The following is a 26,378-nucleotide window of genomic DNA, read 5'->3' on the forward strand; positions in this document are numbered from 1 at the left end:
TCAAGGAATAAACCTACCTTAACTATACTAATCCTAACTTGCACTAATATACACAAAAATATTTCCATACAGACTTAGAAAGTATGTTGCGAGATGGACACTTAGCAGTAAGAAGGAACTGAGAGGCGGTTGGGGCCACACCACCTTTTATGCCCTTGGTGAAGGCACAAGGAAACTCTAGGTGCCTGCATGACCCCAAAAGACACTGCTTGTCAAAAGATTCCAATCTTGAGTGCATGGGGCGCATGTCCACCAAGAGCGGAATATATATGGTAAGCACACAAATAACTGTAATTACAATTTGAGCATTAGCAAATATTCAGTGTTGACATATATGCACATATGTGTTTGTTGGGGAAGTATGAGGAAGTTTCTTGTTTTTATGTTTTGTTGAAAACAGAAAGAGTTCAGGTTTTTGGTCATTTTTTAGCCCTCATTCATAATTTCATCTGTTCCTCAGGTATTGATGTGATTGTTTTCTCTCTTGTTTGATACTTTGCCTCCTCCCTTCGCCTCCTCCCTTTTGCTGGTATTCTGCATTTCTGTCAGCATCTAAGTATCATGCAATGCTATTGCTTAAAGATATACTCCTTCTGCGGTGTATGTTTCTGAAATGGCACTGGAAGCTCAAACATTTTCAATTTCAGAAAGAAAACAAAGCTTCAGTAGGCAATGGGGACTGGCTCAAGAGACTGAATCTTGGATTTGCTTCATCTAAAGTCATGCGCTGGTGGTCTAAAAGCTGTTGTGGTATATTACAGTAGAGCAACATATTTGAACTTTGCTGTCTTAATACAAATCAAGAGCTTTTGCAGTTGTAAAATCAGCTGTGGGCACATGTTCTTCGTATAAAAGAAAACTGCTGAACTGGATTTCTCACACATCTTGTATAATCCAGCAAAAATTTGCTCTTTATACTTATACTTGCCATAATATACTTGCAAAATGAATTATCACTGAAATAAGATATCTGATTCACTGATGAAGGTTGGAACTGCACAGACTGCAATGTCTTACCATTCTTCAAATCACTATGCCAACCATAAAGCAAAAAGTGACTCCAGACCCTAGGGACCTAATTTACATTTTCACTACAGCTACTATACACCACTCTGTCAGTGGAAAGGAACCTTAAAGTGGATGTAAATATGGTTTTGATATAAATCAGAAATAGACCTTATGGGTAAAATTCTGGGTCTATTGACGCAATGAGAGTTTTGTCATTGACTTCAATGGACCCAGGATTTCACACTAGCAATGGATGTTTTTCATTATTAAGAAATTGTTATTTTCTCCACAGATAAAATAGGAAAGAAACCCATTTTATGCGGCAGCAACATATGGCAAGGAATGCAGTTATACTGGCAATAGTGGTCTTACACAGTTGAAGGTGTAATTGCAACCTTACAATGAATTATTGTGAACAAATATAAGTAAACCTAGGCTACATGTTCATCAGTAAGAAAAGTCTAGGTAACGTCACTTATTTACCATTAAATATAGGAGATATATTTGAAGCTGCAGACTGAAAGGAGTCTTTCTAGGTATCTGACATGAAGATATCAGACCAAATATATTTTTCATTTGTTCCTGATTTTTAAAGCAATCCCTCACTTTGCTTTAAAAAAAATTACCTTGTCATACTTAATGTAGTAGTGCCCTCATTCAGAATAAGACTTAACAGTAAGACCATGATGCAAAATCTTTATTATTCCACTAGGAGACTATTATTCAACTTTACATTTATACAGCGCTCTTTATCCATAAAAATCATAAAACACTTTCAAGATTGTTCAATGCAGTATGTATGTAACAGTAATTGTTCTATTACTCACTGAAATGAAGTCACGGCTGTTTGACATGTGAATGCCATTCTGTGCCAGCCAAAGAGGAATTTAGGGAGGCAGAAAGTCATAACTCAGTTTGGAATGTGGCCAGTACAGGGATAACATGCCAATTCCTGCCAAAAGTGCCCTTTAATCTCAAATGATCATCAAGTGTCAGGGTCCAATATTTATGTCTCATTCAAAAGATGGTGCTCCCAACAGTGTAGTGGCCCAGAGGAGACTATTCACTGACAATAAAATTAGCTAGAAGAGGAATGAGTCTAACACGGATGTCACAAGTATGTCCCCCACAGCCATCTTTAAATGTTTTAAAGCTTTATTTTCTATTGAAACAACATAAGTGAACGTTGCCAACCCCCTGCTGTTTACACCTCCCGCGTGGGTGCCTCAAACATGTTAAGTGATGGAACAATACTGTGTAAGTACTGTCTTCCAAATTCAAACAACTGAGAGTTAGAGTAATAAAACCATGTATTGAAACATTTCCTTCCTTATTCAAGTGGACTAACTTTTCATTTGAGAAAAACAAAAGTTGGATTTATTTGTAATTGCAGCGTTTAGGCATATTGATCTAATTTAACAAAATAAGAATTGAGATTTCTAAAACTTGTGCATGCTCTTCGAAGATTACTGACTTTATCTTAGCCTTTTTAAGTTTAGAGAAACACAAAATCCAATAAAGAACTACATAGACCAGTGGTGTCTAAACTTTTCAGCCTGAGGGCCACATGTATTATTTAAAAAAAGGTCTAGGAACAGCAATCAAAGAACTGCCAACCTTAAGAGTTTAGAAATTATTCAGCCATGCCTCCCCCTCCCAAGATGGGGAGGGGGAGGGATAGCTCAGTGGTTTGAGTATTGGCCTGCTAAACCTAGGGTTGTGAATTCAATCCTTGAGGGGGCCATTTAGGGATCTGGGGCAAAAATTGGGGATTGGTCCTGCTTTGAGCAGGGGGTTGGACTAGGTGATCTCCTGAGGTCCCTTCCAACCCTGATATTCTATGAAGATCATGATATTGGCTTAATTAAGAGTTATAAAAATAATAATTTTTTTGCTTTTATATACTTTTATTTACCTTTTTTAAACCTTCACGTCATATTTAGGACATATTTTCAATCTTTCTTTTACAACCACATGGACTACAAAGAGGAGGTTACTCACCCTGTGCAGTAACTGACGTTCTTTGAGATGAGTGTCCCTGTGGGTGCTCCACTCTAGGTGTTGGTGCATCCCTGTGCCTTTGCTCTGAGATTTTTACAGCAGTACTCGCACCGGTCACGCATGCGCAGAGCCTGCCCGCCTGCTCTGAGTGTACCTTAATAGTACGCGTGCATGACCGGTCTCCTCAGTTCCTTCTCTACAACAGAGGCTACCCCAACTCTAAAGTAGAGAGGAGGAGGGTGGGGAGTGGAGCACCCACAGGGACACTCATCTCGAAGAACGTCAGTTACTGCACAAGGTGAGTAACCTCTTCTCCTTCTTCTTCTTCGAGAGATGTCCACGTGAGTGCTCCACTCTAGGTGACTGAAAAGCAGTGTATCTCAAGGAGGTAGGGACTTCGAATTTGGTAGGAATGCAGTAAATAATACAGCTCTGCCTAATCGTGTATCAAAGAGAGGTCCTTGAGTAAGGGCATAGTGTTTAACAAATGTGTGCTCAGAAGACCAAGTGGCTGCTTTACAGATGTCAGCCAGGGGAACTTTGCGTAGAAAGGCCATGGAGGTAGCCATAGATCTAGTGGAGTGAGTTCTGATGCTGGCTGGAGGCGTCACTTTCTTTATCTGATAGCACAGCCGGATACACTCAGAAATCCAATTTGAAAGTCTCTGGGTAGAAATAGGTATCCCTTTGGAACACTCCGTGATGGAGACAAAGAGTCTAGAAGAGTTCCTAAAGGGCTTGGTTCTATCCAAATAGAAGGATAAAGCCCTGCGTACGTCTAACGTATACATGGTGAATTCAAAAGAGTTTGCATGTGGTTTAGGAAAAAGTTGGTAGGTGTATCGGCTCTGTCATAAATATAAAGGGAAGGGTAACCACCTTTCTGAATACAGAACTATAAAATCCCTCCTGGCCACAGGCAAAACCCCTTCACCTGTAAAGGGTTAAGAAGCTAAGATAACCTCGCTGGCACCTGACCAAAATGACCAATGAGGAGACAAGATACTTTCAAAGCTGGAGGGGGAGAGGAACAAAGGGTCTGTCTGTCTGTGTGATGCTTTTGCCGGGAACAGATCAGGAATGCTCTTCAGAACTCCTGTAAAAAGTTAGTAAGCAATCTAGCTAGATATGTGTTAGGTTTTCTTTTGTTTAATGGCTGGTAAAATAGCTGTGCTGAATGGAATGTATATTCCTGTTTTTGTATCTTTTTGTAACTAAAGATTTTGCCTAGAGGGATTCTCTATGTTTTGAATCTGATTACCCTGTGAGGTATTTACCATCCTGATTTTACAGAGTTGATTCTTTATTTTTTCTTTCATTAAAATTTTTCTTTTAAGAACCTGATTGCTTTTTCATTGTTCTTAAGATCCAAGGGTTTGGGTCTGTGTTCACCTGTACGAATTGGTGAGGATTTTTGTCAAGCCTTCCCCAGGAAAAGGGGTGTAGGGCTTGGGGGGATATTTTTTGGGGGAAGATGTCTCCAAGTGGGCTCTTTCCCTATTCTTTGTTTAACACGCTTGGTGGTGGCAGCATAGGGTTCAAGGACAAGGAAAAATTTGTACCTTGGGGAAGTTTTTAACCTAAGCTGGTAAGAATAAGCTTAGGGGGTATTTCATGCAGGTCCCCACATCTGTACCCTAGAGTTCAGAGGGGGAAGGAAGGCTTGACAGGCTCATTGATGGGGAATGACGAATGCACCTTTAGAAGGAATTTGGGGTGTAATCGGAGGGTAACCTTGTCTTTAAAAAACAGTGTATACGGTGGGTCTGCCATGAGAGCTGCTATTTCTCCTGCCCATCTGGCGGAGATGACTGCCACCAGGAATGCTGTTTTCATAGAGTGGTGTAAGAGGGAGCAAGTGGCTAAGGGCTCGAATGGTTGTTGAGTCAGGCAGGATAATACTAAGTGAAGGTTCCACGAAGGGGTAGGAGGTTTAATGTCTGGATATAGCGATTGGAGTCCTTTGAGAAAACGCTTGGTGATTGGATGAGCAAAAACAGAGGTAACGTCAATCTTGTCATGAAAAGTTGTAATAGCAGCTAAGTGGACTTTGATGGAGCTGAAAGAAAGGCCTGATTGCTTGAGGTCTAACAGGTAATCAAGTATGATCGGAAGAGGTGCAGAAGTAGAAAGAAGCTGTTTAGGTGAACACCACTGTGTGAATCGCTTCCACTTACGGAGATAGGTGATGCAAGTAGATTGTGTTCTGCTATGTAGGAGCACTCACTGAACCTGCTCAGAGCATGCTAGTTTGTTTTGGGAGAACCACGTAGGAACCACGCTTTGAGGTGAAGCATGGACAGCTTGGGGTGAAGAAATCGGCCGTGTTGCTGCGATAGGAGGTTCGGAGTTAGGGGCAACGAGATTGGTGGGCGGACCAACATTCTGGTGAGGAACAGAAACCACGGTTGTCTGGGCCACGACAGGGCAATCAGAATTACCATGGCACAATCTGTCCGTATCTTTGTTAGAACTCTGTGGAAAACCAGTATTGGAGGAAAAGCATATAGCAAGTCCCGGTGCCATGGCATCAAGAACTCATCTCCCAGGGAATGTTTGCCCAGTCCCACTCTGGAGCAAAATTCAGGACATTTCATGTTCTTCGCAGTTGTGAAAAGGTCTATGGTTGAGTAGCCCCATATGAGGAATATGTTGTGGATGATCGTCTCATTTATCTCCCATTCGTGATCCCAGGGAAAGCGTCTGCTTAATTCATCCACTGTGGTATTCATAGCTCCGGGAAGATAGGCGGCTGATATCTCAATGTTGTTCACAAGGCACCAATTCCAGAGCTTCATGGCTTCTGTGCAAAGTGAGTGAGAGTGAGCCCCTCCCTGCCTGTTTACATAGAACATGCAGGCAATGTTATCTGTCATTATCCGTACATTTTGGTTCCGGATTAATGGGAGGAAGTGATGGCAGGCATTGCATATGGCTCCAAGTTCTAGGACATTTATGTGCAGGGAGGATTCGGTTGAAGACCACAGCCCCTGGGCTGTGTGGTGGGACATGTGTGCACCCCACCCTGTGAGGGATGCATCAGTAGTCATTATGAGGGATGGAGCATCCTGAAGAAAGGGGACTCCAGAACAGAGGTTGGAGGCAACTTTCTACCATAAGAGAGAGTCTTTGACTCTGAAAGGTATGGATAGAGGCTTGTTTAGAGTGTGCACATGCGGTCTGTACACCGTGGTCAGCCAAGCTTGGAAGCACCTCATGTATAGTCGAGCGTTTTGGACCACGAAAGTGCACAAGGCCATGTGACCTAGTAGTTGTAGACAGCTCGAGCGGTGACCTGAGGACTATTGCGGAGTTTCGTTGCCAATAATTTTATGGTGTTGAAGTGATCGGGCAGGAGAGATGCTATTCCCCTCCGGGAATCAAGATGTGCTCCTATGAACTCCAGGTGCTGGGTAGGATATAATGTGGATTTGTTTTTGTTTATTTGTAGGCTGAGGGATAGGAAACAATCAACAGTGAACTGCATGAATCAAAGCACTTCATCGAACGTTGAGGCTTTGAGGAGACAATTGTCGAGGTAAGGAAAAATTATGACCCCTTGTTTCCTGCGGTAGGCAGTGACTACCGCTAGGATCTTGGAAAAAACACGGGGGACAGTGAATAGGCCGAAGGGTAACACCCTGTACTGAAAATGTGTCGAGCCGAGGGTAAAACAAAGGAAATGTCTGTAGGCCGGATGTATAGGCACATGAAAATAGGTGTCCTGTACATCAAGGGCTGAAAACCGATTGCCTTGCTCCAGTGCTGGGATTTTGGTGGTGAGGGTAACCATTTTGAACTTTTGCTTTTTGATAAATTTGTTGAGCCGCCTGAGGTCAAGGAGAGGGAGGGACAGGCAGTAGAAACAAAAGTGAAACTGTTTGAGCAGCATATTCCAGAAGTCTTGAGGTCTTTCTGAGCGTAGCCTTCATTGATTTGAGATCTACCAGACCATTCTCTCACTTGAAGGGAGAACCTATAATGGCAGCAGGCCGTAAAAGAGACCCTGATTGGGAATAAGAACCATTCAAGAAATATGTTTGCTGATGATGTTTTAAAGAAAGCCACACCAGTGAACTGGTGGAAGTCACTTAAGCACTTGGATTCAGAGACTGTTGAAGTGATAATCTCACTTTTAACAGCAGTAGCTTCTTCTGCCGGTGTAGAAAGAATATTTTCTTCCTTTGGACTAATCCATTCCAAAGTGAGAAATCGTTTGGGACCTGAAAAAGCAGGAAAGCTTGTTTTTCTTTTCCAGCTTATGAACAAACAGAAAATGAAAGTGAAGATGACTGATTTAGCTGCGGAAGCCACTATTTTAAGTTTCTCCTGTTGACCTGGCTGACATAGTCAATTTAATTTTTGGTTTAAAAAAAAAAATTTCATTTAACTATTTTAGTTAAAAACAAGTTGAACAAAAAACAAACCTGATTTTAAAACACTTGAATGTTTGACTAAATTCAAAAATTCATATGCTTGTTTTGTTAAAATATTATATATTTGCTGTTGAAGAAAAAAATCCAGAATACATAACATTGTTGTTTTAGTTAAATAAAACAATGTAAATGTCTGTCTGGTGATGTTCTCCTCCTAATACAGCATGGCAAGAAAATCCTCCAAATATTAATGATTAACCTGTTGAACTGGAGATAGTTCACCTCCCAGTGACTTCATAAATATCTGCTTCAATTACCTTTGGTAAATGAAATAACCAAACAATCATTCATTTTCTGATATAGCTGTAAAACTAATCTGGAAAGTTTTCAAAATAAATCACTTTAAAAATGTATAGTGTGTACCTTCTACAACTGAAACCTACATCTATCTCTGAGTTGTGAAGAATATATATTAAGGTTATAACAACCAACAAAAATGCACTTTTATGTAGAAATCCATGATTAAATCGAGTCTTCCTGACCAGTGATTTAAATCAAATGTGTGTGTGTGTAACCTAGCTTTCTGACTGGACTGAATGGGTCATTAAAAAGGACTGGCTGAGGCCAACGCATATCAATGGAAAATATGAGAAGACAATGGAAAGCCCAATCACCAGACACTGACACCTAGCAACCAATTACCTAGAGGGAGGAGGGAAGCAGAGCAGAGACCCCAGCTTGAGAACAAAGGACTGAGAGGTGTGAGGCGGGGGGATAAGAGTTGGCTTCTGGAAGAAGCTGGGGGCTCACTCACCTGGGAACTGACTAAGAAAGGAAGTCAGAGAGACATGCTGAAAGCCTGAAAATGGAGTTCACTACAGCTTGGCTGGTGAACTGCTCTGGAATTACCAGAATGGTCTATGCTTTAACCTCCAGCTCTCTATGCTAACCTAAGGACTTCCTATGCATAGAGATGGCATAAATGGTTCCTCCATTTCCCTTCCCACAGCTCTGGGTGCAGAGGGTGTCTAGCGGTAAGTAGGCAGAATGGCTGGAGCATGTTGTGCTATGGCTATTACTTTGGAGACCGTATGTCAAGTTGGCACATGTTAGAGCAGCTCAAAGGTTGTTCTAACCTAGACTATAGCAGAGAATCAGAGAACCATAACTGGTTGCACTGGGATCTAGCTTCTTCCCTTCTCATGGCTGCACCCTGGGTTACTGTGTGTGGGAAGAGAGGCATCCTTTGTCAGATACTGCCCTAGGCTCTGGCGGAGACAGTCAAGCTCTTCTGCTCTTCCTAGGGCTTACACAGATTGTCAGGGAAGCAGGCACTACTCTCCTCTATCCTGGTGCTGCAGCAGGCCTTAAAGAGAGCTTTTGGGCAGCTGCAGTAGAGAAGAGACAGCAGCTATCCAGCATTCTCCTGGTTCATATCAGAATTGCTCTTGGGAATGTAGGAGAAGTAATGAGAGGACAGCTGAGAAGATGGGACTGATTCAAACACTTCAATTAAAAAATTTCATGGCACCACTCAGGGACCATAATTTGTATTCATAATCAAATATCAACTTTCTTCTCCATGCAGCCACTGGTGAGGGAACTCTGGGACCTTCTTATCCTGCAGGGTCCTAGAGTTTGGAAGACCACACAGCCAATGAAATAGCCCCACAGCCAGAGCCCCATGAGCCCGAGTTGGCTGGCATGGGCCAACTTCACAACTGTGTTGTGTAGACCAAGGGTGGGCAAACTACGGCCCGCAGGCCACGTCCAGCCCGTGGGACCATCCTGCCCGGCCTCTGAGCTCCTGGCCAGGGAGGCTCACCCCAACCCCTCCCCCGTTGTCCCTCCTCCCCCACAGCAATGCCACCGCGCAGGCAGCGTGGCTTCCGCCCGCCCACCTCCCACACTTTCAAATAAGCCTGTCCTGCCACTCTGAGTGGCATGGTAAGGGTAAGGGTAAGGGGGGAGGAGGGGTTTGATAAGGGGCAGGACGCCCCAGGGGGCAGTCAGGGGATGGGGGTGTTTGGATGGGGCGGAGTTTCGGGCGGTGGTGGTCAGGAGACAGGGAACAGGGGGGTTGGATGGGGTTGGGGTTGAATAGGGGGTGGGGTCCCAGGGGATTGTGGGGAGCAGGGAGCAGGGGCGGTTGGATGGGGGTGGGGTCCTGGGGGAGCAGTTAGGGACGGGTGTCCCGGGGGGCAGTCAGGGGACAGGGAGCAAGGGGTGTTGGTAGGCGTGGAAGTCCCGAGGGGCTGTCAGGGGGCAGGTGTGTGGATAGGAGTTGGGGCAGTCAGGGGACAGGGAGCAGGGGGGGTTGGATAGGGTGTAGGGTTCCGGGGGGTGGTTAGGGGTGGGGGGTCCCGGGAGGGGACGGTCAGGGGACAAGGAGCAGGGAGGTTGGATGGGTCAGGAGTTCTAAGGGGGGCAGTCAGGGGGCAGGAAGTGGGCGGATGGGCAGGGCAGGCTGTTTGGGGAGGCACAGCCTTCCCTACCCGGCCCTCCATACCGTTTCACAACCCCGATGTGGCCCTCGGGCCAAAAAGTTTGCCCATCCCTGGTGTAGACATACCCATAATTAAGATACTTAATTGCTCTTTTCCTCTGTCTTGGTTCTAGATTCTGGTATGTTCTTGTATCCCCTAGATTAGAGGAGTAGAGATATTTTCCTTCATCCCCAACCCTCACCATCAACAACTACCTTCCTATCTCCCTTCTCTTTCCTACTTGTCATCAAAATCCCTGAGCATGATATCTATATTTGTGGCTGAGATCTTCTCTCTAGCAAATATCTCTTTGATTGTCCCCAAATCTGACCTCCTCCCACTACAATTCATTCTTACCAAGGTCACTAGTGACCTTCTCCTAGCTAAGTCAGAGGGACACTCCTATAATTGTATCCTCCTTGATTTCTCTTTTGCTTTCTCCCCTCTCTTGGCTTCCATGACTCTGTCTCTTTATGATTATCATGAAGCTTCATTATTAGCTCCTTCATCATGACCTTTGGTGATTTCTTATCTTCACCTATCTCTCTCAGTTGTAAGCCTGAATGTTTTGTCTATATTTTCTCTCTTGGTGACATCTTCTGCCCCCGTGGCATCACTGACTATTTTTATTCCAATGACCTACCTAATTCTCAATCACCACCATTACCCCTCTCTCTAGGGGTAAAATGTCCTGCCTCATTCTCTGTCTCATCAAAACTGAACTCAATTTTCCTCCTAATCCTTCTTCACCACATTCCCTATCACCACTGATAAGACCATTATCTTTCTGTTTCCCAGGGTTGCAACATTAGTGTCATTGTTGACCCTTGTCTGTACTACTTTCCCTAAAGGCAGTCTGTTAGTAAGTCCTGATGATTTTCCTCTTTAATATCACCAAAAATATACCCTTCCCTCATTTCCATGTCCACTACTAACAGCCTTAACCATGGCTTGATTAATTCTCTTTCCTTGATTACGTAAGTTCTCCTTCCAGCCTCTCAAAATACCACTACTAAAGTCATTTCTCCCCTCACCATTAAGAACAAGTTATCCTTCTCCTTTAACACCTTTACTAGCTTCCAGTCTCTTACTCTATCAAACCGGAGTTCTGTCCTCACCATCAGAGTTGTACACAATCTTGCTCAGGTCTACCTCTTTGTTTCAATTTCCTTTACTCTTTTTTCTCACCCCTGTGCTACTCTCATTCTTCTCCTCTGGGCTTCCAGCTGCCTTTACACTTGGAACACTTTACCACAACCTTTCCACAAAGCATCCTCTCTTTTCTTCAAATTCTTCCAGAGAACCAGTTCTTCCATGAATCCTTCCTATCTTGTTCTCTTCACAAATAATTTCCACACAGGCTCTATTTCCTGAACTGCTGCCCAGAGTGTTGTCTTGATCAGATTGTAAGCATACTGGGGTAGGGAACATGTCTAACACTGTTTGTAAAGCAGTGTATACATTTCACAATGATGAATGAAAGATTATGAATAAACAAATAAGTCAATAAAACTACCCCTTTAAAATTAAAGAGTAAGCAATGCAGTTTATTACATCAAGTAACATAGACAGCCTGATTTTCAAACCTGGGTTCCTAAATGGGATATCAAAATCTTACATTTAGACATGAAGATCATCACTGAAGTGCAAGTAAATGGTCCTTGATATAGGATAAAAAGTGTGGATAAAAAGCAGCCATTGAAAGATGTGGACATCTTATTAAGGCACTCAAGTTTGAAAATTGTGCTTCCCATATGTAGTACGGCAAGTAACATGAAGATACTTATTGTAATTTCAACCAGCAGAGGTTCAGTCACAGCTGGCATTTTTCCAAGTAATTCTGAGCAGTTCATCTTTTTCATTTAGAATTATGAGATCAAGAACACTAATTAACATGCAGTTCTCATTTCTAGCTTTAAGAAAACACTAAGTTGTATGAAGGATATCGGTAGAGGTTTGGGGATTGTTTCTAATGTTCTGGACTAACAAGTATGTATCTTTTCTTAATAACTTTTCCTGAAAATGCTGGCTGCAACCAGAGTACATGAAAATAAACCCTAAGGAAAACTTGATTTTGTATACCAGGTCTTGGGACTATGTTTTGCAAATGTTTTCTGGTTACCATAGTAGCTTCTGAATTTTCTCTGTAAATGTGAAGTTAGTAATCACTTTTTTAAACTAGGTTACCAAGTCCTTTTCCCTTCCCCCAGTAAGCTCTTCCTTCCCAGAAATTTAATTCTGTCAGTCAGGTAAAAACCCATGCACACACGCATGCACAAACAGACACTCTTAAAATGGCCAGAGCATACTGTTTTACAGAAGCCAAAATATGTGATAAAAAACCTGCCCAAATATTTTGCTTTTCAGGTGCCAAAAAAATAGAAGCTTTATTTGCCATTATTATGAAGACAGATCCTCCTACGTTTTTTCAATGTTATAACAAATTCCAGGATGAGAGTATTCTCATTGTTGTAGTCAAGAGTGTCAGCTTCTTGAATGAACACATTATGGATTTAAGTGTTCCTTTCTAAGTCTGTGGGTGTGTACATATCAGTCAAAGGGGGTTGAGGGCTATCTTGTATATTTTTCATATATTTAAATGTTTCCTGATGTGAAACACGTTCTCACTATTTTTCTCCTCACTAACTTACTGTGTACCTTTCTGACATTCTAAGATTTCTTTTCAGAACAGACCCCTTGAATAAATTATCAATTCCTAAGACACAAATAGCTGTGTTGAGTATGCTGCTAGGAAGCAGAAAAGACATCTCATAATTTCAGGGGTTGACAGTGCCCTGATACTATAATATGCCTTTAATGTCTACATTTCATTTTCAGCTACTGAATATGAGAGAAAAACTGAAGGTTTCTGAGTTCAGAATGGCCACAATATGTACACAAATATCTTATGCTACATGAATTTTGCAGAATCAATTAAAGCAACCTCATCTTAGCATATCTACTAATGTTCATTTTAAACATAGATTTCAGAGTGGTAGCCGTGTTAGTCTGTATCAGCAAAAAAAAAAAAAAACCCAACAAGAAGTACTTGTGGCACCTTAGAGACTAACAAATTTATTTTGGCATAAGCTTTCGTGGGCTAAACCCCACTTCATCGGATGCATGCAGTGGAAGATACAGTAGGAAGATATATACAGACAGAGAACATAAAAAAATGGTGTTGCCATACCAACTGTAACGAGACTGATCAATTAAGGTGGGCTATTATCAGTAGGAGAAAAAAAAACTTTTGTAAACATAGAGTATATCAGTAAACATAGAGCATACCAGTGTTTGTTTCTTTTCTCATGTAATACACACCACACATGCATATTATTTGGGGGAAAAATACAGAGACTGTTAGCTGTTACTGTAACCACTTCAAATGCAAGCCAGTACGTCTGGAAGAAGTTTTAACAATGCCATATAAAATGATGATTGTTCAGATCTTTTTATGTGCATACATGTGGGACACACATAATATCCAAAAGTCAGTCTATATGCTTTTATTCAAAAAGGCTGCATTTATGTTTTAATTGCAATGATAAATTATTATATAGCTGACAACCAATCAGAGTCACATATTTACTGGACAGTGAGGTACCAAATGCACAGAGAAAAACAGTATTCTGGTATTTCTGAAACAGTGAAACAAATAAATACTCTTTAGAAAAACAAAGTCCAAACATTTGAAAGCTCTTCACAAAGTGAAAAACATAAGTGCAGAACATGGAAACATGCTTATTCCATTTTCACAATGGACATCTGTTCAAAAAGAAGCCACCATTTCATGCCAGCCCTCTGCACTGGTTAAGCAGTTGTTATATGAGAATAATTATAACTATTTTAAGATAAAATTTGTACCAGTAAACTTGATTCTTACCTCTGCAATCATCCTATTAGTGTCTCCCAAAAAAAGAAGGTTCAGTGCTTCCTCCTCGTTGGTTGCTTGCTGAAGAGACAGGTTTTTCAGATGAATGTTCTGATCAGGGTCTTCCATTATTGTCACTTTTCTACAAAAAACCCCGACAGAATAAGAGAATACCAGAGCTGCTTGCAAGTGATCCTTGTTTTAATATTTTCATTAAGATTTCATATTAAATAGTGGGTATTTGAACAGGCCTAGCACAGTAAAAATAAGCACTGAAGATTTGAAGGATTAAAACAATACTAACATTAATAATAAATACCAAATAAGTACTTTTGATTCCCTGCCACCTCCTGACTTCTCATCCTTACTCTCAAGACTTGGATCTCCTTTAGATCATTCCTCTCACAAATTAAACATGTTTATCTCACCATCCTTAGAAAAAACAAAACACATCTTTTGACCCCAATTATCTCTATGACAGCGGTTCTCAACCTGTGGCCCAATCAGCACACAGCAGCAGCCCATGTGACATCCTCACGGCCATACAGGTAGTATATATATTGTGTGGATGTGGCCCACATAACATGGAGAGAACTGCATATGCGGCCCACAGTGGTAAATAGGTTAAGAACCACTCATCTATGACGACTGCCCTATTGACCTTCTTCCCCTCATTTTCAAAGCCACTGAATGCACCATCTCTTCCTAACCCATATTGGAACCATTCCAACCTGGTTTGTCTCCCACTCTCTTCTTGACTGGACACTGTTCTAATTAAAGTATTTAAAAAACATGTTGTGGCAAGTCTCAGGGCCTCTATTCTATCTTCGTTCTCCTGGACCTCTCTGCTGCTTTTGACACAGTAGTATTCTCTGTCTCAACATCTTGTCCTTCCACAGCTTTTGTAACTCTGTCTTCTTCTGGTTCTCTGGTCGTTTCTTCAGTGTCTCTTTTGATGGATCCTCCTCCACCCCTCTCAGCAAAGATCCCAACAGAATTCCATCCTTGCCTCCTCTTCTGCCTTTGCTCCCTCTGGGTGATCTTTCGTGATTTGCTCACAAGGCATCAATTACAATACAATTAGGTAGATGATTCACAAATCTTTATTTATGTTCCTGATCTGACCTTGTTCTCAGCCTATCTCTCTGACATTTCCTCCTGGATGTCTTGCCATCCATTTAAACTAAACATGAATCCACAGTGAACTTTTGCTCTTACCTCCAAATTCCTCACCATCCCTACATTCTCTGTTGTCGTTACCACTATATCACTATATCAGATCTCATTAGCCTGGGAGTAATCTTCCAGGCCCTTTCCCTTGACCAGGGCTTGAGATGGAAAGTAAAATGTAGTAGTACTCTAATCTCTTCTCACTTGAAATGCTACTCACTGTAGTTTGTCCAGATATTCAAAATATTATCACATGTGCTCCACTGGATTCTGATTGTCTTCTCAAGCTTGTCTCCCTATAAATGGAATTTGAGATGCCCAGAGGAAAGTCCAGATTATGGCATAGACACAATAAGCACGTAATTAAGTCCCTGGCTCCCAGAGTTATGTGATGGCATCACACTATCAGCTTTCATTTTTTAAATAAATACATATATATTTCTAGCCTTCATGGTAGTGGAGAAAAGCTTAAAAGCTTGACTTACAGTGTTAATGCATGATGTTTGCCCAAATCTGTGGACAGTCTCCAGAAAAGTGAGGAGCAGCAGCCAGAAGAGCCAGGGAGGAAGCTACCTAGCCCCATACCCACCACCACAGGAGAATAGGTCCCTGCTGCTCTGGGAAAGGGAGGCAATATCTTGTTGGTATGGGAACAGGGCTTGGATGTCCTACCAGGCTCTGCACAGTTGGCTTACCTTCAGTGGCACTCAAGACACTCCCTTGTGATATGCTCCTCCTTTCTTGCCTTTTGGTTCCATGGGTGAGATTAGAGAACAAAATTGGTGAAACTCTCCCAAGTGTCATCCATTTGTGGCATCGAACTGAGATGCCAGTCACAGCAGATTGTGCATATCTTCATAATATAATCATTCCACTCTCCCTCTCTCTTTTTTTATTTTTAATATGTTTTGATTAGCAATGTAATAGCTAATTTAAATTATCATTGGGCATCTGAGTCACCACACCAGAGAAACGAATGGATCAGTTCATACTTCTCAGAGCTGTTGTTTCAGAGTGTTGATTGCATTGGTTACACGCAGATCACATTTTGAAGATTTATTTTCATAATTATAAGGCTAAGAGACTTAGGGCTTGTCTATATTAACATCTAGTTCATGGCTAGTTGTGGAGTGAATCTACCCCACACTCGCCTGCTGCACTCTGTCTGTGTGGACCTTCCTGATACTCATTAACAATTCATTAGCATGCTTTGATCAAGTCCTGTTTCAAAGCGGACAAAGTGTTCATGTAGACAAGCCCTATTTATATTTTTAAATGAAAACTGAGATTATGCAGGAAAAATGCCAGAATCAAAATTTAAAAAAAGAGTGTTAGCTCATTGTCCTGGCCAAATTGAATCTCAGTCATTGACCCACACATCAAGATCAAAAATTGTCCAAAAATGCTGCTCCATCCACCACAGCATTTCTGAAATCCAATCTTTTCTTTCTATTTACATAGCTAAAACATGTCAAAGGTCCTTATCTCCAGTCTTGATTTCTATTACCTCCCCCTCTCTGGCTTCATTGACACCTTCATTCCGCTCTCTTCAATGTATTCAAAAGACAGCTACTAAGATCAACTTCCTTTCTCATCTTTCTGATCATGCTCCCTCTTCCCCTGTCCAACATCCTCCAACTCCTTTTCCATAACATCAAGATCAATCTCTTGTCCTCTACTTCCAGGCTTTTCAGAATTCTCAGAGCAGATACATAAAGCTGGTTAGTCACCTCTTTGCACTCTACCAATGATTCTCGCCTTGACCACCTACTTATTAATTTCTCCCACAACTATTTCCATACTTTATTCCATACTCCCCCCTACAAATGGAATACCCTACTTCAAACTGATCCGTAAGCCCTTTCTTTTTTCAAATTCCTTCAAATTCCACCTTTCCCTTGATTGCCTACAAGAAATTCACCAACTAATAATGGCTGGATTGAAGGGAAATCACATATAGTCAATGTGTACTTCAGAAAAAACAGAAAAAATGTATATAAAATTGTACATATTTTAATCGTATCCCTCTTCCCAAACTTCATAAGTTTTTTTGGTCATCTTAGACAGTTCTCTCCATCCCTAAGCAAGGAAACAATGCCTTATGTCATTCAAGTAACCACTGCAGGATGACTCAACGTTATAGTGGGCTCCGATGGAAGATACGTCCAGCCCTCCTTAGCAAAAGGGCCACTTGCCACAATAAATAAAAGACATATTTATAGACAGTAGTAGAGGAATGGTTAGATGGTGCATGCCTCACCTAGAAATATTAGCAGACTTCCTTGTTGATTGTTTAGTAGGGTTAAGAAGGATGCCAGGATAGTGCTGCCCACAAATCTCACACTGGCCAAGTCATGCCACAATAACATTAACTGTCTGCAACACCTATGTGATATGTGCTGATTACATGGATAAACCCTATTTCTCTTTCTTTTAAAAATGTTCTTATTAATATGTCAAGCGCTATCACTCTATTGCAAATCTTCTCACAGGAAAGGAATATATAAAAGTTGTAACGATCATGGAAGATTCTGTTTGTTTTTTGTGAGAGTGGGACAAGAGGATTGTCAGAAAAACCTGGAGGTGTTTGTCAGATGAATTTTCATGAGTAATTACTTTGGATCTTTTCACCACCATCATCATCATTTAAGCACAAACAATGTGCAATGTGCCGTATAATCATACTGAGTAAAAGCAGGTAGGGGATATTTCAGAACCAACATGTCCTTGTTAATTCAGCATTCGCCAAGATTATTCCTCTTTTCTATCCCCTTTGAACAGTACCAGCAATGAAGGAAAATGATGTCTTCCTTTGATGAAAAACAAACAATCAGGATGTATTTATTTATTTGTTTTCATCAAGAATGTGTAATGTAATGCTGTTAACTGCTCTTCTTAAAGCCTTGAAAGTTCAGAAAAAAGTGAGTGAGGTATGAGGAATGAAGATAGGCAAAACTTCTGAGGCAAAACAGTAACTTACCATCAGTGAAATCTTTCACTTCTTCAAATGCTCCTCCAACCTAGATAGGACCTTTTTTCTTCTGATGTAATCAAGATTAAAATTTGGCTGGAATTAGTGGTTTCTAGGGCCTCTATGAGCTAAGACACTGTATAATACTGAAAATGGAGTCCTTCCACCAACTTCAATGGGTTTTGGATCAGGTCTATGTTGAGCACTTTCTTGTTTTAAAGCAATATAATTCAATTAGTTCTAGAGGGATATAAGAGCAAGAAATATGTCCTGAGACAGTTATTGCAAAAAGAAAAGAGGTTCCTGTAACAAATGCTATTTCCCCTCCTCTCAGGCTTTCTCTATACAGATAATATGGTTAAGGCAAATTAATCGTAGCATTGAGCAGAGTAAGTGGGGCGGGAGGAGGCTAGGCAGAAGCATACAGAGCCTCTTCTTTCCCCTCTGCATACCCAGATAGCAAGTAGGCAGAATTCCAGCCTAGCATTCCCTTGAGAACTAGACTAGGAAAACAGCTTACCTTCTGATGCTCAATATTTCGGTTGGAAGACATAATGAGACCCATGCCCTAGCATAAAGTGCAGTCACAAGAACATGTAAAAGGAGACACAAGATGCTTATAGTTGGAGCAGTAATAGCTGTACTTCAGAGTACACAGAGCAATCCTCTCCCACCCCTAGCTCTCCTGCCTTACCCCACTAAGATGTCTAGGAGCCTGAATTGGGCCAGCACCTGGTGATGGCTATATCAACCCCGAATTGGCGAAGCCAGGGTTAAAGAGCAATTTTTAGCCCAAGAGGCCACGCCACCTCATCCCTGCTGGGCATGCTCCCAGTGGCGGGAGCACTCAAAAGGGAGCAGCTCAGCTCAGTCTGGGCTGACTGAGGAGGAGAGCAGTTGTGTGCAGCAGTCTCCTGCTGGGGGATGCCTGGACTCCAAGCCTCCGGGGTTGAGCCTCCAAGCTGCACTGCAGGAAGGCAACTGACTGCAGGAACTGAAAGGGATGACTTGCTGTTGCCAGCAGAGGAGCTGCCAGAGACGAAGCAGAAGAGACACGAGAGGGACCTCATGTCCAACCCTGCAGATGCCACCGGAGAGACTGACACAAGGGTAGATGATGCAGGGAACACGCTTGGGGGTACTGGGACCTGAACCCTGTGTCAGAGTACCTTGTTTTGAAGGTCCCTGCGAGTAGGACTGGCCCAGTTCCCCTATCCTCCCCACTCTTGCTGCTAGGTGAAGCAGCTTCTTGGACTCTCGCCGCTAGGCAATGCTTCCCCTGATATGGTCTCTAGGAGAAGTGGCCCCTTTTAACTCTTGCCAGTAGCATCACACCCCAGAGTATCGCCAGCCGACCCCTGACACATCTCTCATTACTCATACACAGAGCTCAGACTCATAGGCATAACTTTGTCCTTAGAAAGCAATGTTTTACTGATAAAATCAGATTACATTCTGCCTTCAGATACTTCCGTCAAATTCCCTGTATTGTACCCTGTCTGAATCTAGAAAATGACAGACTGATCTGCAATGTGTGACGTTATCTGATTAAACTATGATCATGGAGATCATTGCTGCTACTGCTGTTAAATAATTGCAACAAATCTTGTACAAAACGTGTCAAGCAAGGTGTCTTTAAAAAAAGGGTATCATTTGCTGGTTATGATTATGCTATTTGTATGCATGTATCATTTTTGTATTTGAAGCTATGAGTATTGGCTCTATACCTGGATTTCAAATGTTTGTTCCTGGGGCAACGCCCACAAGGTATTTAGCCTGCACATCTTGAAGGGACTATTCAAATTAGTGGCTCATCAAGGAACATTTAACTCACAATGGGAGTTGCCCACATACCCTGAATGGACTTTCCTGTGAACGTGCTGTTTGAGGTACAGGTAATGACTTCTACTGTGACTAAGCGGAATCATGCGTGAACATGTGACTTGCCCATGTGACTCCAAACACTATCTTGTAACCTGTAATTTTCCACTAGCTGTGCCCACAGCTTTGTTTGAAAGAATGGGTTTCCCTCCACATGGCAGAAGCGATAGAAGGCACTGGAAACATCTCCATTTTGTCTCTTTCCTGCTCCAGCCTCTGGACTATGAACTTATACTAATGGGGGCATTCTAACCAAGGAACTGAAGATCTTCCAATGATTTGGAAGCAACCAGACTTGACTTAAGCCAGCAGTTTATTCCATCACTGCTACAAGTCTGATCCAAGAACTTTGCAAATATTGTATGTACTTAATTCCTTTAACCAATTTTAACTCTCACCTTTCTTTCTTTTTATAAATAAACCTTTAGATTTTAGATACTAAAGGATTGGCAACAGCACGATTATTGGGTAAGATCTCAGTTGTACATTGACCTGCGTGTGTGTCTGCTCCTTTGGGATCAGAGGAACCTTTTATTTGATTAAATTCCACTCATCTCTAAGTCTAGTGTTTTTGATGGGGATACAAGGACTGGAATGCCTAAGGAAACTGCTGTTCTGACTTCTTGTTAGCCGGTGTGATGAAATAGAAGTTTACTTTTGTTGCTGGTTTGGTATAACTCATGGGAGAATAACCTCCAGTTTTGGGGTGTATCTGCCCTATATCTCAGCAGTTTGTCCTGAATTTGGTATTCTCAGTTGTGACCCACAAAGGCACGGTTACACAGTCCATAGAGGTGTCTGATTGATTTTGATATTTTGAAACTGCTTGATAAATGTTATGCATTGCTCCTTGTTGAAACAATGTGATTTGCTTGAATCATGTAGCACACTTGAGATATTATTTCAGTGTTTGCCTTTTGTTGATCCTTGTCAGACTTTTTTTTTAACCTGTAACCATTTTAACCTGTACTGATCCAGCTGCGCCACTGTAAGTTCTCCCATGTAGCTGCTTTATGCCAATGGGAGAGAGCTCTCCTATCCACATAATTAAATCACCCCCAATGAGCAGTAGTAGCTATGTTGGCAGGAGAAGCTCTCCCACCAACATAGCACTGTGCACAATACCACTTATGCCAGCAAAACTTATGTCACTCAGGTGCATTTTTTCATACCCCTGAGTGACATAAGTTTTGCCAACATACGTGGTAGTATAGTCATGGCCAAAAGGATTTCCAGAGAGATGCCTACATCTACTGGGGCTTCTGTTAGATCTGCCAGAACAACAGTCACACTTCAAGATGGTGACAGAATATTTTTTTAAATATTTTAATAAAATTGTTATGATAGGTTTCTCAAAAATGTCCAATATTTTAATGAAATGTTTAAATTTCTAAGAAAAACTCCTAACTTTGATTCTGAAGTGGAGAAGTCCTGTTAAGTTATCCATAATGACTGAAGGGAGGCAGAGGCAAGGTTTTTGTTTTCTCTATAACAGCCAATCTTTTCCATTTGGATAAATAGATGGAATTTGTAGACTCCTTTCTAGCTGACTGGAGGACATGTAAAACAGGATCAGCCAAGTTGTACAATAATAACTTAAATCCTTCCTTGCATCATCAGAGCTGTCAGTGAAGGAAGATAACCCCAAACACTGAATGCTTGTATCTCTAAATATTCTTGTTTAGTATTATAAACCTGTGTCTTTTGGGAACATTGGTACTAGCTCAATAAATTGTGTAAAATTCAAAAGGTGATAGGGATTGGGGAAAACACATGAAAATCAACTTGAGGCCACCATTCTTTGAGTATCCATCCTCAATACCCATGAAATTGGAGAAATGGGAATCATAACAAACAAACAATAGCTTGCACTTACTATATATAGTACACTTCAGCTGAAGATCTCAAAACCTTTACAAACAACTATAAACTCACCACTGTGAGACAGGCAAAGGATGTGGAAGGATATACATACTGCACTGCAGTCAGTTAGTGGCATCCTTAAAGTGTGTCCTAAATGTGTCCATTGTTGTCTTTAAGGACATTTCATGTTTTAGACTGGTTTGTTCTACTTTGAATTTCTGATATTGCAAGAAATTCTTTCCAATGGACATGAAGACCTTCTGCAGGCATTTAACTTTGGAATAAGTTCATCTTCTTATCAATGTCTGTTGTAGGTTTCCATGTCTCTAATCCATAAAAGAGGAAAGACATGATACCGTTGTTAAACATTTGTATTTTTGCATCAGTGCCAATCATGCTACTTTTGCCAAATATTTACATGTTTATGAAAGTTGTTTGCTGCTTTCAATATTCATTGCTTGACATCTAGCATGGTGTTACCATCACTGCAGAGCCCACTCCCTAGATAGGTAAAATGGTTTACCTCTTCTAGAGTTTCTTTGTCCTCTTTAATGGGTACTTTGGGGACATTGATAACCATATATTACATCTTCCGCTTGTTGATGAACAACTAATTTATTTTGCTGTATGAACCCAAATCTGGGCTTTTTTTCCATTAAACAATTAATTGAACTAAGCAGGACATTATCATCAACAAAAACAATGTCACCCTATTGTGCTTTATCATACATCCATAAAATTCCTCATTTTCCTTCTGCGGTCACTTTTCTTATGACATAGTCAATAACCAGTGCAAACAATAGCGGGGACTTAATACACCTTTGCTTCTCATACTTCACTCATATGTCCTTGTTTACTTAGTACACTACTCCGATACTGTAAAGTAAAGCTTTCCTAAAAAGAACACAGGAATAAGATGAGTTGAGTGATTTCAGTGGTCACATATGGAGTCTCGCTTGATGATGCCGATGAGTTAATACCGTGATTTGAAGTAGTGGCTTCAGAAAAGGTGTCACTGACTGATCCTTCCTTATTTTGGTGAGATGCGTTAATAGATACAATGAAGATATCCTTTCTGAATGGTAAGGAATATTTCATACCCTATGCTCAAATTAGCTCTTTCACATTCCAAGGTCTGGGTTAGTTCCAGTTGTAATATTTTTATGGATTATATCAAATCCAATCTTTGAAAGAATGAATCAGAACCGTTTATCCCCAATATCATTTCCTGTCTGGCTCTTTCTATTAGGATCCAGAAAAACATTGATTGTCAAACCTAGATATCCTTTTAACCTTTCGTGTGCAGTAGTAACAGACATTCATGGTGTAAATTAAAATATAAATTGAGCACTCTTCATTCCAAACAGATGAACTTTCTAGTGAAAGGTCTGACCTAATATTGTGAACCTCAGGAATTTTCAGTGTACTAAGAATTACTGGTATGTAAAAGTATGGGTCTTGTATATCTATGGATAGTAGCCAGTCTCCAGATTATATAGCTTGTATAACCACTGAAAGAGGGAATGGCTGACACACACATTGTTTAGCCTAGAATCAGGAGATAGCCTGTTGGTTTCTTTGCATTATAAATGAGATGGAAGAAAAAATGTCATTTATCCTGTGTGTAGCTTTTTTTCCTGTGGCTTCCTTTGTAAAGTGATCTATGAGCTCTTGTTATAATATTTGGTTTAGTCTTTTGTGTCAGCAGTCTGGTGAACCCTTAAACCCTTGGAGGGCAGTAGAGAAATAAATAGGATTGGGAACTCTTTTGAAGTAATTTCCAGAACTCAGTGATTATGAACAATATTTTTCAAGACAAAAAATACTCTAGATTCCCCAATGGAGCCTAGAGCCTAAATTCTGTACATTGGTTGTGTGATGAGACAAGTTGTCATTACAGAGGTTTTGGGCAGATACATATTTTGTTCTTAGTCTTTAGCCCTTCCCTTGTTAAGGAATTAGGGATTAAAAGAGTAGTTTATTCTGATCTATGGTTTAAGCAACCATGGCCTTCCTTGGAGGATTATGGGTTGCTGGAGGGAGGATCTGTTCCCCTACTGGAGAATGTAATTCTTTTTTTAAGTGCACCATTATCATAGTAGATCTTATATACAGTCTTGCCATCTACCAGGGGGAATCTAAGACCTTTTCTAAGTCACTGATTTAAATGTCAGCCAATAAATTCTTTGGATGGTGGCGGTTTGCAATTATTATTTTAGTTGTATAACAATATTAAGTGTCAAGTTTAAATGTAGACAAAAGAGGAAATGGTAAATCAAGACAGGTGTAACGTACATGTTAGCATATCAAGCAAAGTCAATTTTGTACCTACCATCTCCTTTTATCACTTTCTATCAGATCTTCTTTTAATATATTTTGGTCAAAACCTGAATTATTTTCTTCACATTCATTAGATGCTGCCCTCACATTTAGCTTTTCAAGTACTATCAGTGAAACAATTGTGCACTTTCCATGGTTTGTGTTTATTATGTTAAACTGAATGATCTTGCATGTCATCATTCTGTGGTTATTCCTTGTGTTGAACTGGAAAGTGGCGTAAAATGTCATGAAAAATACATGACTTGTTAGAATAAAGTCAGTCTCTTTCTTTGTTTCACAATGGTTCACTTTCTTCTTTAAGAATCTTTTTGTTGATACTATTTTAAAAACAAATGGCATATTTACCAGCTTATTTGATCCTTTGTTTCCTGTTCCAAAGTGACATTTTTCTTCACCTCTTTTATTCTTGCTCACATGGGTGAATTTCATCCGAGAGCAGAGATCCTGCACAAGGCTCTATATGACACCTCAACTCCACATCAAAGGCTTACATAGGGTTTAACTTATGTGTTAGGCTCTGTGTGATCCTTCTGAAATGGGATGAACATCACCTTTCAGTTCTGAAGTACCTCATTGGATACATTTTTTCTATCACACTTGAATAGGTTTGTCTAGGATTTTTCCCTTCCCTAAATATTTGCTTATTATTGATTGGCTCCAAAAATGTGCGGAGCAACTATAATTCCAAGAAAGTGAGAGAAGTCACAAATGCTGAACACATCACAGGTTTTACAAAAATTGCATCTAAGTTGTACACATATAAGGGGTAATTACTTGTGCAATGGCAAACTATATAGAATAGTCATTTCCATGTGCAATAAATCATTTATGCACAATTTATACTCCTTTTTAGCCCTTAAAATGTAAGTATTGTGACAGGGTCGGACCGGATGGCTACAGGAGAGTAATAGAAGACAGATCTATTAGCCCCAGGTTAAGTAGGTCCCTTTTCCCAAGGTAAGGTAACAGGGAAGGTTCCAGAACAATCAGGAACCTTTTGGAGACAATTAAGACAGACAGGCTGATTAGAACACCTGCAGCCAATCAAGAAGCTGCTAGAATCAATTAAGGCAGGATAATCAGAGCACCTGGGTTTAAAAAGCAGCTCACTTCACTTTGTGGTGCACGTGTAAGGAGCTGAGAGCAAGAGGCACTCGGAGCTGAGAGTGAGATTGCATACTTTTGGAGGACTGAGGAGTACAAGCATTATCAGACACCAGAAGGAAGGTCCTATGGTGAGGATAAAGAAGGTGTTGGGAGGAGGCCATGGGGAAGTAGCCCAGGGAATTGTAGCTGTTGCACGGCTGTTCCAGGAGGCACTCTAGGAGGCTTTCCACAGGGCCCTGGGCTGGAACCCAGAGTAGAGGGCGAGCCCAGGTTCCCCGAAACCTCCCAACTCCTGGTCAGACACAGGAGTTGACCTGGACTGTGGGTTCACGAAAACGGCCAAACTGAGGGCTGCCGTGAAGCTCCAAGGTGAGCAAATCTGCCAATAAGCACAAGACCCACCAAGGTAGAGGAGGAACTTTGTCACAGTTTTTATATATTTAAAAATTATGAAAGCCTGAATAACTTTCTTGATAACTTTGAAATAGCTCCTTCCATGTTGATGTGATCATTAGGTGAGTCTACAGTTAGGATTTTTTTTTAATAAAAGATTCTTGATACAAAATAACCAATGAAGGGCTTTAAAAGTGTTGTCAAGTCTATTGCATAAATACTACTTTTTGGCCAATGTAACACACAAAACATGTTTAATAAATATATATATATAGTAAAATAGTTACTAATCTATCTTTGAAAACTAGTTACTGTACAGCAAATAATTTGATTCTCTCTATATTACTCATACTGACACAAACTACTGTATATGGCTTACTAGGCAACTCCATTATCAATCCCAGTGCATTTCAGCCTTAATTCCACAATCAAATCTCCTTGTAATTTTTTCTTACAATACCCTAATACCAAACACAAGAGATTTTCTACTCTATCTTAATCTAGATGCAAAATAGAAACCAGTTTTGATATTGTACAATTCATTATATAAATAAAAACTGAGAACTCAATTTTTAATAGTGACCTCTCTTTTTCCAGGCACACCCTAAGCTACAAATAACTGTGTCCACAATTCAAGGAATTGGATAGCTATGTGATAGCATTTGCACCCCCCAACCAATTGCAGGCACAGATATTTACACCTGCAAGAATGGACATCAGAATGAGGTTCTTTTCAAAATTAGACTCTGATTTTTCTGCAGAGTTTAAGAAACTGATGTCTAAATAAATAAATAATATGCAGTAGTACTTTTGGCCATAGAACTCAAAGAACTGTACAATGAGAGGTTTCAGAGTGGTAGCCGTGTTAGTTTGTATCAGCAAAAAGAACGAGGAGTACTAGTGGCACCTTA

General features: G+C 40.8%; 1 protein-coding gene across 1 annotated transcript in view; it reads right to left on the reverse strand.

Moving 5' to 3' along the window:
- KIF6 (kinesin family member 6) overlaps positions 1-26,378 on the reverse strand; it is a 283,991-nt gene that overhangs the window by 211,782 nt on the left and 45,831 nt on the right. The window contains exon 6 of the mRNA XM_077812187.1: positions 13,755-13,884. Within this exon, the coding sequence (XP_077668313.1) occupies positions 13,755-13,884 (130 nt within the window). The remainder of the gene's footprint in view (positions 1-13,754; positions 13,885-26,378) is intronic.

The sequence above is a fragment of the Eretmochelys imbricata genome, chromosome 3, assembly GCF_965152235.1.
Source record: "Eretmochelys imbricata isolate rEreImb1 chromosome 3, rEreImb1.hap1, whole genome shotgun sequence".
In the NCBI taxonomy this organism is placed as follows: Eukaryota; Metazoa; Chordata; order Testudines; family Cheloniidae; genus Eretmochelys; species Eretmochelys imbricata.